This window comes from Neovison vison, chromosome 2, assembly GCF_020171115.1.
Source record: "Neovison vison isolate M4711 chromosome 2, ASM_NN_V1, whole genome shotgun sequence".
Taxonomy (NCBI): Eukaryota; Metazoa; Chordata; class Mammalia; order Carnivora; family Mustelidae; genus Neogale; species Neogale vison.
The window spans coordinates 174,869,941-174,888,533 of NC_058092.1; the positions used below are offsets into that span (position 1 = coordinate 174,869,941).

Sequence of the window (18,593 nt, forward strand, 5' to 3'; positions counted from 1 at the left end):
TCAGTGGAATTTTGCTCAGCCCTAACAATTCCCCTCCTAGGCTGGAAGACATCTGACCTCTGCCTTCTAAAACAAGGTGGATTTTTTTTTGTTGTTTTTTAAGAAATCCAACAGCCAATTTTTATCACAGATGAGTTAAGATGGGTGTTCACAGGCCACAGAGCCCCTGAGGTACCTATCTGATTAACCAAGCTGCAGCTGGTTTCAAAGTTAAAACCAAGTTCTAGGTCATCACCACTGCCCACGCAACACCAAGCACAGAAGGAGCCGGCAGAGTCAGTGACGAGCGAGAGGAAAGGAGAGGAAGGATGCTCCCCTTTGAGTCCAGAAAGTCAACAATTGAGGTGAAAAACTCATCTGTGTACATAAGAAATATACTGATAGACGGGGAAAAAGGAAAAAGATTAAAAAAAAAACCCATAAAAGAACTATATAGCAAGATAATTAGGGTTGGCTCTGCAGTGAAAGGAAGGAATACTGGTGGTAATTTCTCTTCCTGTCTTTTCCTGCCTGCACCCAATTTTGTAATGAACATTTATTATTTTTGTAACAAAATATTTAAAGACATCTAATCTTAAAAACTGACAATTTCTGGGGTGCCTGGGTAGCTTAGTTGGTTAAGGGTCCTAGGATTGAGCCCTGCATCGGGCTCCCTGCTCAGCGGGGAGCCTGCTTTTCTCCCTGTGCCATTCCCCCTGCCTGTGTTCCCTCTCTCACTGTCGGTCTCTCTCTGTGTCAAATAAATAAAATCTTTTAAAAATAAAAAAACTGACATTTCCAATACAATTTAACAGTACATCCATTAATTTAGGATGTTAATTTACATATACAAAATCCTGAATAAGCCAATAAACTCTCAGAGGATAAAATGTTAGCTATTTGAAATACTCTGAGAATTTTCCAGATAACCCAGAGTCAACCTTCTTTACCACAGTTTCCAAATATTTTTTCTCAAAGACTGTCTTCCTATAAAAATTAGATTTGTTCTTTGAAATGAACATAACTTCAGGACAACATTAATAGCCCGTCAATATTAACACGTGAAAATGACATTATTTCATTATTTACCAGTTCAATAAATTTTAGTTTTGTTCAGTCATGTTGAGAAACGATGGTCTTTTATGAAAAAAACACATATAATTACTCAGATTTCTATGGTTTCTGGACTCAAGTGTTCATCACTTAACATTGGCATAAAAGCATATAAACCTGCATATATGGGTTCCTAATTCGAGGGGACTTTGACCATTTGAGTACCCTCAGTGGAACTGGGTGTACATCCTTTTGCTACATCAAGAGTGCTGTGGAGAAGTCCATGGGAAAGAGGTCCCCTCAAAGCTATGTTAGAAATACGGTATCACATCAGTGGCTATCACCAGTCCATTACCTAAAATGAGCTTAAGAAAATAACACGAGGACGCCTGGGTGGCTCAGTTGGTTGGGCAGCTGCCTTCAGCTCGGGTCGTGGTCCCAGCGTCCTGGGATCGAGTCCCGCATCGGACTCCTTGCTCGGCAGAGAGCCTGCTTCTCCCTCTGCCTCTGCCTGCCTCTCTGTCTGCCTGTGCTCGCTCGCTCTCCCTCTCTCTCTCACAAATAAATAAATAAAATCTTTAAAAAAAAAAAAAAAAAGAAAATAACACGAGGAAAACTTTTCTCGATATGCTTTCTCCAAAATGGAAGTTTCTATGATCAATCATTACTGCCTCCATCGCAATGCCTCACACAGAGATGTTGGATTTACTTAGCCATTCATTCTTAGCCATGCACGCTGAGCTAAGAAGAATGCCCTTTCTTAAGTCATCAACTTAATTTTTGTTCTGGTCATACACAAACAGATTTCATGCATTTCAAAAATCACAAAGTCTGAGTACAGTGTCTCTGGATTTTACTGCCCTTACTATGGCATACCCAATGGCCTTCAGTTTAACAGGCAAAGTCTTTACCTCCACGGCATGACCAGAAACACACCCTGTTGGGATGTGATGAGGTGTCTCTCTTGCTATACAGGGAACACGTTTTGAATTTTCCCCTTGCCACTGTGTAACATCTGTACCAACCTTTCCACACAGCAAATGTTAATCCGATGCTTCAAAATAAAGTCTGACAAGATGGAAGAAAGTGATTTTTTCTATTTAATTGAAATGAGATCCAGTGAAGGAATTCTGAGGGACTGTTTCCCCCACATCCCGTAGACAGACTGACTTATCTGTGTCCCAGATGGAGCTCAAAGTATACTTTCCCAGGTCTGGAGTAGGGACCTCTCTCATCTGCTTTATGACATCCCGACAGTTTACGGATTACAAAACAAATCTGCCAAAAAGAGAGCCCACTAAAGCTTGCTCGGAGCACTGAGCATTGCCCTTAGCTTGCCTCCTTCCCAGGAACAAGATCCAGCTTGTGTTTCAGCTCTGCTCTGAGGCATTTTCCTATCTGTCCCAAATAAGCAGTTGGTAAAATGCTTGTACCCAAGCTTCTCAAGCGCCCTAAACATCCTCAAGGATTTGCTACAATCAAATTACCACAAGTGGACTTCAGGAATTACCCTGATTATTATTCTGGCTGTGCCCCGATGCAGCTTGCCTACATGTGCAGGCACAGGTTACGATGCTTTATTTAAAACAAATTAAAGCAGACAGCAAATTATAATACCCTGTTGTTTCTTGGTTGTGTGTGTGTGTGTGTGTGTGTGTGTGTGTGTGTGTTTTAGAGGTAAGAAGAAAGAGGAAAAGAGGGAAAGATAAAGAAAAATATGAATAGCAGTTGTTTGGGGGGGGGTGGACTATAGGTAATTTTTTCTTTCATATCTGTACATCTGTGTTTTCCAAGTTTTCTTGAAAAAGCAATGGATCACTTTTCTAATACAAACATTTAATTAAAAACTCCCAAGATCCGGAACTTGACATTAGCATTTGAAATCAAGTTTCAAAGCATGCAGTGGTCACTAAATTTCATGTCCTTAATGGAAGTGAACCCTCCAGTCACAGTGTTTTTCTTTGGGGCAAAATGACACACAGAAGCTGGCAGGGACACCCAGAGCCACTGCAGCAGGGTCCTCATGGCCAGACCCTGAAAGGGCAGCGGGCAGCAGAATGGAACTATAACAAAACCGGCAGGGCCACACTCCCTGTGAACTTTAAAAATACCCTGTTCCACAGCAATTACAAAGATCAACCAAAGATGCAAAACTGGTTTGTATCTTGAACGAATCACCGTGTTCACAAGGAAGGCAGAAAGGCCATCCTGTAAGCACAACTGTTCTAAGAGCTGGAAACCTAAAACCTTCTTTTCTTCTTAATAGCTATTAAAATATACTAAGTGTTTCCTTGTTTCAACTTAAAAAAAAAAAAAAAAAAAAAAAAAAGGACAAAATTAAATCTTACAAGGCTTGAAGAGTGTCACTCTAACCCCAGCCCTGTGATTTGCTGCAGTCACAAAGGGTGAGACACGACCCTGGGGTAAGTGGGTGTCACCTCTGCAGTGCTCCTGACACTGCGGTCTTGTCAGGCCTCTGTGGTCACCTGACGTTGCCAGGTGGCTGAGGGTAAGCCCCCAGCACCGATCTACACGGAGGCCTACATCAGACAAAATGCTGCCTGGAAAGACAAGCTTACGCCCTCAAAGACACCATGGAGGCAGACCACCTTGACACTTCTTCCTTGTCCAGGAACACAGCGGAGGGGTTCAACGTCATATCCTCTTCACCAGCTCTGTTCTGTTTCCAGCATCTCTGCTCCATGCAGGCCCTGCACCCACTTTTTACTGCATGTCTTCTCTCCCATTTATCTCCTCCCACCTCCCTGCTCCCCTGCAACAAGGCTGGACTTAGATCTATCCAACCATGTGTGTCAATTAACAAATAATTAAACCAGGTGCCAAGGAGCTTCAGGGCATCTCCCGCGGTTGGGGGCGGGGGCAGGGGGGTGGACACGCTGCTGTAGGAGGGTCACCGCTCCCCTCCCCCACAGTCATGCACACAGCGTCCCTCCTCGCTGTCCACAGATCCACTGGCCTTACCAGACCAGGAGACCAGCCTTCATGAGGCCAGATACCTAACATCATCTTTCTTAACCAGAGTCTGTACAGACAGCAGGCACATGAACTGAGTGAATACAGGCTCTGTGCCATACAAATGGGCTAACTGCGCATGGGCACAAGAGAAAGCCAGAGCGGCTGTGTCACACAGGACATGTGAGCCCGTACTGGTTCGTCAACTGCAGAGAACAGGTCAAGGAAGGTGATGAGACATCTGAGGTTCAGATAACACGCATGCTCATTTTCCTGGAAAATGGGCAGGGCAAAGTACCATAGAAATTAGATGAAACTTCCGTTATTAAGAGCAAGAGCTACAGTTTTTGGAGAGCTTACTAGATGTGAGTCACCGGGACTTGGTGGTTAGGTCAACACTGTGCCTTTCCTCTTTTAGCTTACTAGAAAATTGATAGGGAAGAAACACTTTAATTGTTTGCTAATTGCTGTTTGTGTAGCAAGTGTTAGGGGCACAGTACTGATCATTCTGTGAACGCGGGGCAGCACGCCCCTGCCTGCCTGGAGAGACGGACCCGTGCAGATCTGGGGGCAAGCGAGCATGGTGCACAGCACAGCATGGTTTTCTAACTGCAGGCCGTGGACCATTACTGGAGTGTGAAATGAGACCACTGTGACCTACATTTTGCTAAAAATGAAACAGAATTCAATAGAAAATCAGTGCAAAGCACAAGAAACGCTATTTTAGGAAACTTGTCTCCGTCACATACTTGGTAACAAACATTGTAGTGTCCGAGGTCGCCATGTTAACTTCTCTCTTGTCCACACTGGAACGATCTGAGTGGAGGGATGAGAGAACTTCGCCATGGTGGAGTGTGAGGAGAGGCAGGATTCAAGAGTAATCCTCTCAATAAAGCCACGAATTTAGGTATTCATGTCTGTTTCACCAAACAGCTCAAACTGCGGGCTGATTATCATACAGGTTCTTCAGATGGAAGGAAGAGTGGGACCCAAGACAGTTTTCCTATGCTACATGGGCTAAGATATTGTCATTTGTAAATGGGACGCTAATGAATGAAATTACCATTCAATTCCAAATCCAACTTTAGACAAGAGTATCTCTGCTTTTGGGATTCGGGGTTATCTCAGATAAAAGAAGACTCCTCACATCTCCTTACAGCTAGAGAACAGAGAAAGGGTGTCTGGTACGTGGCAGATGAGCCTGTTCATAACGCGAATGTTAGCTGAATTACGGGACTAATTCATTCCACTTTTCCTGTTGTACTTCCTAACAATGGTTAAGTACTCAGTCCACCAAGCAGCTCCTCTGTTAGCTGTCTCCTCCTTTTCCAGTTTTCTATGCCAAGTGCACAGAGGGCTCGCCATAGCTGCTGACTTGAACTTCACTTAATAAATAAGCTAGTGCTGCCTGTCTTTTAATGCTAGTTCTCCTTCTCCAGAGAAGAAAAATCCTTCCTGGTTGGGAGAAAACATTCAAGGTCAAGATTTCCTGACACTAAGAGAATATTCCAAGTTCTAAATGTTCTTACTGTCACCTAAGAAAATGTGAATACCAATTAAGAGATTAACATTGACCATGTTTGAACAAAAATTTTCAAATAAAGCTTTTGCAGGCAGTGACCACCAGTTCAAAAAAAAGCCTATAACAACACTGAAGTTATGCTGATTAGATTAAACCTAGTCTACAGTGAGGGCCTCCTGGCATGTGACCTGCAAATGATATATCCTGATAAGGGAAATATATCTAGAACATATAAGGAATTCTTACAATTCAATAATAAGATCATCTTGAATGGACATTTTTATAAAACATACAAAAATGGCCAAGTAGCACCTAAAAGATTCTCAAAATCATCAGCCATCAGGGAAATACAAAACCACAATGAGATACCACTACACATTGACCAAGATGGCTTTAATCAACATGGTACGACCACCTTGAAAAAACAGTCCAGGGGCGCCTGGGTGGCTCGGTCAGTTGAGTGACTCGTGATTTCAGCTCAAGTCATGGTGTTAGGGTCTTGAGACTGAGGCCCACAGTAGGCTCCACACTCAGCACAAAGTCTGCTTCTGTCCTTCTTCTTCTGTCCCTCCCCCACCCCAGTTCACAGGCGCTCTCTCTCTAAAATAAATAAATAAATCTTTAAAGAAAGAAAAACAAAAATAAATAGTCTAGCAATCCCCCCGAAAGGTAGACATGGAGTTACCATGTAATCCAGCATATGTCTTCCTAGATATGTACCCAAGAAATATGAAAACACAAATCCACACGAAAAACTGCTCATGAGGGGGACCACGTGGCTCAGCTGGTTTCAGCTCCAGTCATGACCTGAGGGTCATGAGATCAAGGTCCATGGTGGGCTCTGCAGTCAGCAAGGAGTCTGCTTGAGATTCTCTCCTTGTCTGTCCCTCTCCCCCTGCCCCACACTCCTGCTCTCTCAAGTGCATTTTCTAAAATAATTAAAATCTTAAAAAAAAAAAAAATGTACAGGGATATTCATGGCAGCATTATTCATAATAAGAAAAAAAGGTTAAAACAACCCAAATGTCCACCAAATGTTGAATGGATATATGAAATATGACACAGCCATGCAGTGAAACGTTATTCAGTCAGGAGAAGGGGTCAAGTATTGATACAGGCTACAGATGGATAAAAGCCTTATACCTAGTGAAAGGAGCCACTCACAAAAGGGGACACACCGTATGATTCCATTTTTCCTTCCATTCAGAATGGGCTCATACAGAGACGGGAAGTAGAGCAGGGGAATGGGAAATTCAGAGTGACAGCAGAAGGGCACAGGGTTTCCTTCTGAGCTGATGAAGATGCTCTAAAATTGATCACGGTTACTGTTACACAACTCTGAATAGACTAAAAACCAAGAAAGTGTACATTTTAAATGGAGGATTTTTATGGTATGTGAGTTTATCTCAATAAAGCTGCTACCATCACCATCACTGCTGAAAAGAAAGTGACCTAGGATATTAAGCGGAAGAACTAGATTCACATCCAGTTCCTCTGGAATCCAGTGCCCAGGCTCTAAACACTACACTGTATCTCCTTCCAAAACACAAATGACCACTTTCCAGTTACTTGGCCAAATCTACACTTAAAACTCTTCCAACAGAGCAGTGGTAGACCATAAGACACATGGGATAATTACCTTCAAATAGCTTACAGTTTAAAAAATACGTTTATTGTCAGATAGATGAGCAAAGGCATGTACCACAGACAAATCATTGTAATATGTAATGTAGTACACGCCTTTGCTCTTGATAATGATCTACAGTAGAGGATATATTCTGTAACACAAACTGTGACCTACAGTCTATCATACGGAGGATAATCACCAAGAGAGGATCAGATCACATTCATGGAAGAACAAAAGAACAAAAAAAACATTCCCCCAAAGCACCAAAGCTATTTATAGCTAAACAAGATACAGAACAAGATCCCCAACATTTAATCATCCCAGACATACCCAAAACAAAGAGGGGAAGTTTCATGATGATGTTAAATTTCTCCATCTTAATTAAAACAGGACCTTGATATTCTAGATCTGAGGTTTATTTCCAGGATAGGGCTTTGCAGTACATGTACTCCATTGTGGAACGCCATTTCTTTATTACTGAGGTCTGAAATAACCCTGAAAGTGCCCTGTGTCATTAACTTGGTGAGAACGTATGCCTTGGACATCATTTTACAGGGTTTCAGTTACTAAAGTCCCCAGAGAGTGTTAAGACAGTGCAGCAATCCATTCTCTCTCCCCCATGGACTCGAAGATCAGATTGTCCCCTAAGATCAGACGCCAGGCCACTACCTCCACCTTGTGGCCACAGCTAAACCCTGAGGGTCACAGCCCCAGTCCCAAAGTCTCCTCAGCTTTGGAATAAATGCAAGAGAGAAGCTGTTCCAATTCCTGACAGCCACCAATGAAGACCGTGACCAAGTGAAACTCTCACAACGCCCACCCCTGTGAGAACTTCACTTGGTCAGGTGGTCAGCTCTTGATTCGTAAGTTCCGATAACAAGTATTTGGTGTGTCAGGACCTTAAATAAGAATCTTCAATGTTTTCACTTGAAGGAACTTGTTCTTGCCTATGTTAGGAATTAAAGAGGTGAACTTTGAAATAAAATGTTTTTAAACTGTGTGTGGTAGGCGTTTTCTAAATTGAGATATTACATCTGAATTCTGAAGACAAATGTTAAGTCTACATTACTCTGGATGTGTATAAAATAAATAACCAACCTTTGCAAACAGAACTTTTTTCCCCCTTTCCCTGGAAGGGATAGAGAAATGTTTTTAGGACCATTATTCACAGTCTTAGAAAACGCAGTGACATTCCTCCCTTTGATACAGGGAGATTCCAGAATAACACAGAAAACAGATGCCAGTTAGGGTAAAACTGACTTCCTTTCAAAGCTGACATTCCCGTCCCCATTTCATTCTCAGGGATGATAATGAAACTAGAGCGGCCCTGGGGGAGATTTCAGAACCAGTCAGCGTGAACCAAGACACACATTCTTTCTAGAGTTGGGATAAATCGGGTAACTTTGCCTGAACGGCTAAGCCAAACCATGGGATTAGCAATCAGGGTTGAAATTACAAAGAGCTAGAAGATTTTCATCAAGACACTGAGTTTTACACAGAAACCGGATCGCAGTACACTATGGTCAGCCTCTTATAATCTCTCTTAGGGAAAGTAAAATCTCAGGACATCAGATTAGGGGAAAAGCATCAGGGAGCACCGAGGCGAGGGATAACAAGTGCTTTTATCTGACACGCCAACTTGGATGGGCTGATAATGGCTGTCCACAGTTCTGTGTATCGAAGAGCGTAAAGACCGGACTGGACTCCCCAGGCAAGGTCCATGTTCTAATACCAATGTCTGCCAAGGGCAATGGACGAAGGGACTATACACAATTACTTTCCACCTTTTGGGCCTGTTTAAGCTTGCCATTCCGGATTTTAGTTTGTCCTTCTCTGCTTACAAATGGAAAATTTGGGCCCAGAAAAGTGAGTAAAGTCAATGCAAGGTCATACAACTAGTTAGTGGTTGAACCAGGATAAACAACCAAGTCTATCAACTAATCAAGCTGGGAAAAGATAGGGTTCAAATAATACCGTTAATGACTGCTAATAATATTGCTACGAATTCAAAGAAGAAAAATGCTGTTTGTGCTGAAGAACCCCTAAAAGAAAAGTTTTAGTTCCACAGCCAAACTGTCTCAAGAACTTTCACAGAAACTGTCCTGTGGTTAAAAACACATTGTTTCCCCCTCAGTAAAAGGAACCTAACATTTCCTGCCTATAAATCAGTACATCACAACAAATCTCCAGAAACTTTATTAATTGTGGTTTAAAAAAAGAGGAAGTGTGTGACAGAGAGAACAGGTGCTATGCAGCTCTGTCAATGCTTACTTCAGAAATGAAGTCTCCACTGTGGGAAGAAACAGCTGAAAAATACTTCTCACTCACATTCCTTAGGGTATCTGAAGGCCTGAAGGAACAAGCTGATAACAGGGGAAAAAGCTAAATGGAGAGAACTACATCTTACCTGTTCTAATGTAAGCTGCTTAGAAATGGTATCATTCTCCAATTTTTTAATTTTCTTCATCAGTTTGTTGACCTGGAATTCCTGCTCCTGTTCAAGATGCTGTTCTAGTTCAGCTTTCTCATGTTGCAACTAGAAAATGGGAAAAACACAGACGTGAAAATCAAGACACCCAAAAGCCAGGGTGAACACAGGCTCTAAAAGCTGGTTCCACTGAGTAAGAGGTATCATCACAGAAATTACAACCCTCATGTCTGCCAACATCCAAGTGTACACCTAGGAGGAACCTGCTCCCAGGTTCCTCTAACTTGCAACCAAAAATTACAGCGCATGTACACAGGCACCTGGCCCGAGCAAAAGGCTGAAAATGACAAGACAGATACACCCGAGCACCAAACTATGAGTACACCCAGATTTGTTTTTTAAAAACATGTAAGGGGTTGCCTCTGCAGGGAGGAATTGGGAGGCTACAGAATGAGGTAAGGAAGGAAACTCGTACGCGCACACGCACACACACACACACCCCAGTTTGGTACTTTTCAAATTTTATTCCATGATAAAAATTAAATTAAAAATGGAAATTTTACACTGTCAATTTTTCTTTTTTTTTTCTTTTTTTTTTTTTTTAAGATTTTATTTATTTATTTGACAGACAGAGATCACAAGTAGGCAGGGAGGCAGACAGAGAGAGAGGGGGAAAGCAGGCTCCCTGCCAAGCAGAGAGCCCGATGCAGGGCTCCATCCCAGAACCCTGGGACCATGACCTCAGGTGAAGGCAGAGGCTTTAACCCACTGAGCCACCCAGGCGCCCCATACTGTCAATTTTTCTTAAATGAATGTGTTTACTCAGGCTTACAGAAATGGGTGTAAAAATGTCACAATCAGGGACGCCTGGGTGGCTCAGTTGGTTAAGCAGCTGCCTTTGGCTCAGGTCATGATCCCAGGGTCCTGGGATCGAGTCCCACATCCGGCTCCTTGCTCGGCGGGGAGCCTGCTTCTCCCTCTACCTCTGCCTGCCTCTCTGTCTGCCTGTGCTCGCTCGCTCTCCCCCTCTGTCTCTGACAAATAAATAAATAAAATCTTTAAAAAAAAAAAAAGTCACAATCACAAAGCTTACTTAGTAAATTATTCTGAATGCTATTTCCCAATATACTAACGAGCATCCTTTGGCAAAAATCAGTACAATTAATTATCTTTCTATAATGAGAACATACATCACACCTCCTACATCTTTCCTAAAAACCAAGGGGGGGGGGCCTCTCATTTATGCAATTAAAAGATAAAGTTATGGTGTCACTGAAAAGTTTTTTTAAGAAGGTACTCCAGCCATCAAAACCGACAGGGAATAAAGGAAATCCATCAGACATCTGGCTACTGGGGTTCTCATTAAGAGCTATGCACTATTTCTAACATTCCCAACTGGGAGGTTGTGCTGATCCACAGCAGGAGTTGGAGAGAAAGGTAGCAACGGGGTCCGGTATTTTCAAAATCAACGGGACGTGAAGCAGAAGTTATTCAAAACAATGAAACACACAAAGTTTTATGCATGTATCTATGAGGACACTGCTCCCTACTTTTACCTTCAAAACCATTTCTTCGGGAAGCATGGTGTACCAGGTTCTTCATGGGCATCAGGCAGGTATGACCACCCCCATTTTATATGTAACAAAGGAGGCGACCAAGGTAATTCAGCAGGACGGTGGCAGAGTCTGGGACCGACATCCTGCGCTGACCCCCAGGCTGGCGTTCTCCCACTGGATCCTGAGCAAACCTAAGAGGAATCAACTTCAGACTCCTCTAGAGTCTAGTGCATTCTTGGTGCTTAAAAAGTCACGTGATCGAACGGAGATACCAAGCCGCCCTGCAAGCTCCCTTGGAGGATGGGACGTCTCCCTATAAACGCTGCATACAGCATGATTAGCTGGCCCTGAACAGCCTCCACACGGGTGCACCCAACCCTCTCTACACTGAACACAACTGCCACTGCTCTGCAAGCAAGCACATTCCTGGCTTAAAAAAAAAGTTTAAAATCTGACATAGTGTTCTAACACTGGAAATGTTGACTAAACAGATGCTGGTTTTCCTCCAACTGATTTTGATGTGCAACTCCAAAAAAAGCTGGTCAACCTTGCAGGGACCCAGAAAAAAAGCAGATGCGAGAAGGTGCTTACAGTGACAAGTTTATTTTTAGCTCACTCTTTAAAACTCAGGTTCTGCAAGATCAAGCAGTAATTAAAAGAAACAAGAGAACTGGACAGAGAACAAGAAGAGCTCCTGCATTTCAGACACAAAGACCCCGATGGGACAATTACCACTCGTGAAGAAAAAAAACAGCAAAGCGTGCACATCTCCACCTAACATTTTTATTCATAAACATTATCTGTAGGTCCTACCTCAAGCATAGGTGACATCTCTAGTGAAGATACCATCCTTGCCCTGAAGCAGTTTACCTACACTAAGCTTAAGTGATAGCTACTGGTTTTAGAAAAATGAACTTTAGTCTTAAAACCTTTAAACCCTTTACAAAGTCTTTATATATATATATATATATATATTTTTTTTTTTTTTTTTTTTTTTAAAGCATTATTCTTCCACCCTCTGGTAAATGAAAACACTAAAGGATGCAATCTAACGTTGAAAAATGTCTGGCCCACAAAGCCGCATTTGTCACAGAATGTTAATCTGAGAAAAGGTAAGGCTGTCTTTGGCTTACAGGAAAACATTCCTGTTCAGACAGATGGTCTATACTGTCAATATCTGATTAGGTATTTCCTTTAAGAATACAGATTAAACTAGTAATAAAAACCATAAAAGCTCTCAATTTTAAGAGGCTTTTTCCTCTCAAGAGCTATACCCTAAGGAGAACTTGGTGGTTAAAGCTGTTGTTGCCATAACTCAAGTAAGGTCCCCGGGTTACACTAATCCATTTGGAAAAGATCGAGCCATCCTGAGATCTGTTCACCGAAGATTCACAAGGTTCATCGTCCCCAAAAGACAGAGCTGTAACAAACAGCTTTGCTGCCTGCTTTGTTCTGCCATCTCTCAGGTGACAGGCAATTTCAGAGCAAGCATAGAGTTTCTGAACAGAACACGAGAAGCAGAAAACAGGGTTCTTCCTTGGAACAAAGAAACCACCAATACAAAGAGAACACAGAAATACAGAACACCCCCCCCACCACCCTTCAAATCATTAGAGAATAAAGATGAGCAAGAGGGAGGGGGCAGAGCAAAGAAGGGATCTTGAGAAACTAACCACCACAGAGTTGACCTGAGGAAAATTCAGGAATTGTTTTCAACAGATACCATATAAATTCAAGCCACTCAGCCCTAATGGGGCTGGAACCGACATCCTGAATCCACCCGTCTGTGTTAAAGTCGTAGCTCATGACACCACAAACAAAAACCCTAAAGGGAGCATGGCTTAGGCTGACGAAAGACCAGCTACCAGAAATAAACCCCACTTTCAGTGGCATCTTTGAAGTAGGCACAAAACTCAATGCAGGATTTTAAATTTCTAATCAAAGGTCTTAACAATTTATAAGCAATTTTTTAAAAAAGATTTTATTAGAGAGAGACAGAGAGATCACAAGTAGGCAGAGTGGCAGAGGGAGAGGGGGAAAGCAGGCCCCCAGCTGAACAGGAAGCCCCATGCAGGGCTTGATCCCAGAACTTTGGGATCATGACCTGAGCTAAAGGCAGATGCTTAACTGACTGAGCCACCCAGGAGCTCCTTTATGCGCAATTTTAAATCTTCCAAGAAGGTCTGTGATCTGAACTAGAACAAAAAAATAATTGAAACTGAGAAGTAAATAGTCAAGCAAATTCTATTAATGTGTTTGAAATAAACTCATGTATTCCCCTTAAATATATCTAAAGCAAAATGCTTAGGCAGATTAAAATTTTTTAATCAGAATTTTCTATAAATACACTTTATAAAGTCAATCACAAAGATTATGAAACCGAGTTTTATAACTCCTACTTGTGCAATATATTATTAACATTAACAAAAAACCCCTGTAGAATGGAAATTATGTTATGTAACAGATGATGCACTGGTAGCATATTTTTGATGGAATTAGGGTTATATGAACGAGGGTTTACTCCTTAGGATTCAGCATTTTAATAAATAAATAAATAAATAAATAAATAATAAACATAACTGAGAAAGCCATAAGCAAAGATACAAAGTATAAACCTATAAAATTCTAAGTATTAAAGCTTTAGCATTTTGTTACTATATCCTCTCGTTACATACTGAGCCCAAAAGCAAACTTCCAACCCATTACAAAATGAAAGTATAACATTATTTTGATCTAAAACAGGCTAGGCTTACGCATCATTCAATCACTTATAACTACCGCCTTTTTTATGATTTACAACGGCTTCCTGGAGCCACTTCTGTGAACCAGGCATCTTACGTAATAGATTGAAGACCTCTTCACTGAAGAGTTCACTCTCTAGCACGTAGAGACGCTGAAAACCGTTCAGCTGTGAGAACCCCCGCAGGCGCACCTGCAGTCTCCCGAGCCGGGCCTCCCACCCAGCATGCGGCAGGTCTGCCAAATTCCAGTCTGGGCGGAATGGGCGTGTGCAAGTCTGGGACTGCTGTCAGTTCAGCCAATGCCAAGTGAGGCGAGCCTTACAGCCACCGGCCCCAGCACCCAGGTTTTCATGCAACTTCTGAATCAGCTCAAGCTGCCCCCACCTCGGCTCTCCTTAGTCCACGCTAGTATTTCTCTCTGGGTACTTACACCACCCAGCCCTGCAGCCGACAGCCTTGGTTTACTGACAACCACCAAGGACTAGAACTACCTGCCCCAAGTAGAGACCCCCAGAGGAAAATAACTATTAAGTCATTGGGTTGTTAAAAACAATTATCAATATTATTCATAGAAGCTTTGCAAAAAAGTTCTAAAAGATCTCTCACAACACTGAGTTTTTTAGGAACTAACTTTTCAACTGCTCCACTGAGCAGCCTGAGCAGAAAGACAGCCTCCCACTTCAAATCCATTATATCACCACTAAATGCCTCTGGGGCCCACACTTATTCCCACCTCCAAACCCCTTCTGTTACTGGTACCATTATTCTCAATCAACACCTCACATCTCATCAGTTACCAATTGGCAGTAAGTCAGCCTCCATAACAGCTGTCAAACCACCCTCTTCTTCCTGTGCTCACGGCCCCAATCTCGTCCAACTCTTTCATTCTTCTTCTCTGGGCCACAGCCAAAGCCTCCTAACGGATCTCCCCCGATCCAGGGTAGGTCATCCTGGCAGACAAAGCCTAATACTTCAGGACTTCACTCAAAACCCTTCATTGGCTCCCTACAAACTGCAAAGGTGTAACATGCCAAAGCCCGACATTCAAGTCCTTCCACGATCTAGTCCCTCTGCAAGTTTCCCTCGCTTTCCCCATGCTATTTCACACTCTCAAAGGACATCCTACGGTTTGCAAACCTAAATGCCTTCAGGGTCCAGACATCTAGCAAAGAGGGATGAGCCTCGCACAGAGAGTGGTTTTAACTGCGGTTAAAGGCAAAGTTCAAGAGTCTTCCTAAAACATAAAATTAAAAAAAAAAAAAAAAAAAAAAAAAAAACACCCCATCATGCTGGGCAAACACTTCTGGAGACCACTCCGGTCCAGGCTTACAGATTACAAGCTCTGTGAGTCACGTGGGACCATGGTACCACGAGCTGTGCCCCCGTGGCCCCACAACCCTGATCACACTGTGCCCTCTGGTACAGTGCCTGAATCCCTCCCTCCAACCTACCACAAGAGTGGGCTGGCTCAGAAAACACCTTCCACAGAGCCTTCCCACATGCCTGCCTTCCTTCTTCAAGCTGCGAGGAGCACACTGTTCTACCCATGCATTATAATGTCTAGTTCACGGTGTGTTTCCTATCCTATGAGTTCCTTCCAAAAGCAGCCAACACGTCAAGGCTCCAGATATTATGTCCCAAGCATTTTACGTCCATAATGGTGGATACTATTATCTGCATTTTACGAAGGACAAAACCACAGTGAGGAGAGGTCAAGTACCTACCCAAAGTCACAGGGCTGTGAGGAAGGGGTCAATCTAGGGTTAAAAGCAAGGTCTCTGCCTTTGGAACCTTTTTGTCCCTTCCCCGGACATGTGCAGCCGCCCTCGAGCTCCAGCATACATCCTCAATCGCCCTGATAGGACTGCAAGCTCCGCGAACAGCAGTGGCCAGCACATACAAATTCCATTCCAGATCATGCAGAAAATGCCTTGTCTGGGCAAATACTGACTGGAGAGATGATAAAAGTCTCACTTCCTTTAGACTGTTTCCCCTAGAAGAAGCATCAAGATGAACGAAACCACGAGGCAAGCATCAAGGGTGCCATTACTACATACATAGTACTCTCCGGTGACCAGCACCAAACTCAAGCAATGAAACATTGCCAGCTCCCCCGAAGACTGCTATGTCCCTTCCAGACCAGAGCCCCCCATCCCTGAGAGGTCATCACTCTCCTGATTCTCACCTAGGGTAAGAATTCCTTGCATTTCTTAAAACAAAAAAAAAACCAAAACCACAAAACTTTATTGCCTATGTATTTCTAAACATTAGTTTTGCATTCTTTTTTTGTCTAGCTTCTTCTGCTAAATAAACTTGTGATCTCATTCACCCACGTTACTGATTCTAACTGTATTTTTATTGCCTTATAATATCCCAATGATATTATCCACACAATTTATCCACTCATGGATAATGGGTATATGGGTCCTTTCTGGTTTTTTACTCTGGCGAACAATGCCACAAAGCAACATTCTGCTATACATCTGGTACACATGTGCACACACTGGAAAATATATCCAGGAGTGAAAGTGCCGAGTCACACACAGTGAATATTTCCAGTATCATCAGGTAATGCCAAATCACTCTGAAAGCAGTTGCAACCACGTCCACGTTCTGAGAGTATTCAGAAGGCTTCTCTAGTAAGATTGTGTGGTTTATTCTGCCTTTCTTGATTACTAATGTGTACTTGTTCCTTCACTTCTCATTTGGCTATCTGCCTTTGTGAATAGTCTGTTCAAGTCTCTGTCCATTTTTCTTTGGGACCGTCCATTTTTCTTACTAATCTGTAGTTTTTTGTTGGTTATATAAGGTTGCAAATATCTCTTCCCACCCTGTGGCTTGTCTATGCATTCACTTTACATGATTGCCAATGGTATGTCTTTGTTCTTCTCTAAGCAAAATGTCTCTGTTGGGAGAATCAGTGCTGCTGCCGATCTGTAATCTTCATGTGAATGTCTAGACATCATAAATGAATTTCTGAGCTTAGTAAGCATCTTCTTTTCTCTAGCTTACTTTACTGTAAAAATACGGTATATAATACAGATGTGTTGACTGTTTATGTGATCCATTAAGGCCTCCAGTCAACTCATGGTTAAGTTTTAGGGGAGCTAGAAGTGATACAGAGATTCTGATTGAGTGATAAGGAGGAGGAGTTGGACCCCTAACCCCTGTGCTGTTCAAGGATCACCTGCATTTCATCCTCAAACATCTGGTACCACCCTCAGTGAAATCGTTTGGGCCTACAATTCTTTCACTAGGAAGGGCTGTTTCTCAGACTGATATTCTCCAATGACTAGAAAGCCCACGTGTTCTAGTTCTTCCTCATCCAGTTGCAGAAAGCTATGTTTTTCTAAGAATTTGTCCATTTCATGTAAAATTCCAAATGTACTGCCGTATAAAATTATTCTTGAATTATTCACTCTCCTTTTGAATGTCTGTAAGAAAAGTTGTGATGTGATTCCTGTTTTCTAACAAAGATTTCAAGCTTGGTTTTTTTCTTTTTTTTTTTTTAATTTCTTTGAACGTAGTAAGCACGGTTGCTTTGGAGTCTATGTCTGATAAGTCTAATAGCTACAGTATTTGTGAAGTCCACTTCTGTTCTTTTGTTTCCACTGGTTTACATCCATGAAGTCTCCCACCCCCATGTGCCTGGTTCTCCTTGTGTGCTAGGCAATGTATTGGAACTTATATTTTAGGCAAAAACCTGTAGCCTAGGATGATGGTATCTTCCTCCAAAAAATTCCATCTTCTGCCAGGAACAAGAAGCCTGGGTCTAGTATAATCCACAACAAAAGCCTCACTATCTTTTCGTGATCAAGTGCTGCAGAACTGGTTAGTTCTTATCCTGAGATGGAGCTCTTCAGGATTCCAGCTTCAACTGGGCTTCAGTTATCAAGGCCCCCATCTCTGGTCAGCCCCGAGCTCCAACTTCTGTAACCTCAGTTCCCACAATTTCCAAAGCACGGCTCACTGCCACCTGATGCAGGAAGAACAGCAAATATTCTCAGGACAAAAGCCACCTTGGGAGCTGCGGTCTTCTCAATTCCCACCTCCCACCTAGGGCACAGGCCTGCAGACCTTCCCCATCTTGTTAGTTCTTCATGCTTTTTTAAAAAACGTAAGAGTATTCTGTCTAGCTTTTGTCTATCCTCAGTGAGGTTTGTTTGGGTTACCTCATTTTGTCATTTCCTAAGTGGGGAGGCACATGTAACTTTTGCAAGGGAGTAGCTAGGTCTCTCCAGAAAATCGTTTTTTAGATGTTATTTTCTTGTCAGCATCCTCAAACCCAAGGACAGGTCCTCGCTTCAGAGCAGAGGCTCCAGGAGAGTTCAGGCTTCCCATCCACCCAGAATACCTAACAGGCCATGTTTGAGCTTCCTGCATCCCCCAGAACATGATGGTGCTGAAAGCGTTTAGAGAAATTAATGTCTTTAGAGAAATCTGGTTAGGAGGAAAATTTTTAAAAGATGCTTCATAAATAAAGAAATCCTTTCGGCCCTACAGTCGGCCGACCGCACTGAAAACCCATTCTGTCAAAACTAGCACTTTCTTCATCTGAGGACTAGAGTGTTCAGCCCAAAGAAAGAACTGACTCAAACTTGAAACATTACTGTGCATTAAAAGGCCACACCTTTATGAATAAAGATGAAAAAAGGAAAGTAAAGGTAGTGAGCAGCAGGATGTAGCTCTGAATTTTAAGTTCATCACTGACTGG

At 42.6% G+C, this 18,593-nt stretch overlaps 1 protein-coding gene across 1 annotated transcript in view; it reads right to left on the reverse strand.

The window, feature by feature from the left end:
* CCDC6 (coiled-coil domain containing 6) overlaps window positions 1–18,593 on the reverse strand; it is a 107,835-nt gene that overhangs the window by 28,557 nt on the left and 60,685 nt on the right. The window contains exon 3 of the mRNA XM_044239555.1: window positions 9,562–9,690. Coding sequence (XP_044095490.1) covers window positions 9,562–9,690 — 129 coding nt within the window. The remainder of the gene's footprint in view (window positions 1–9,561; window positions 9,691–18,593) is intronic.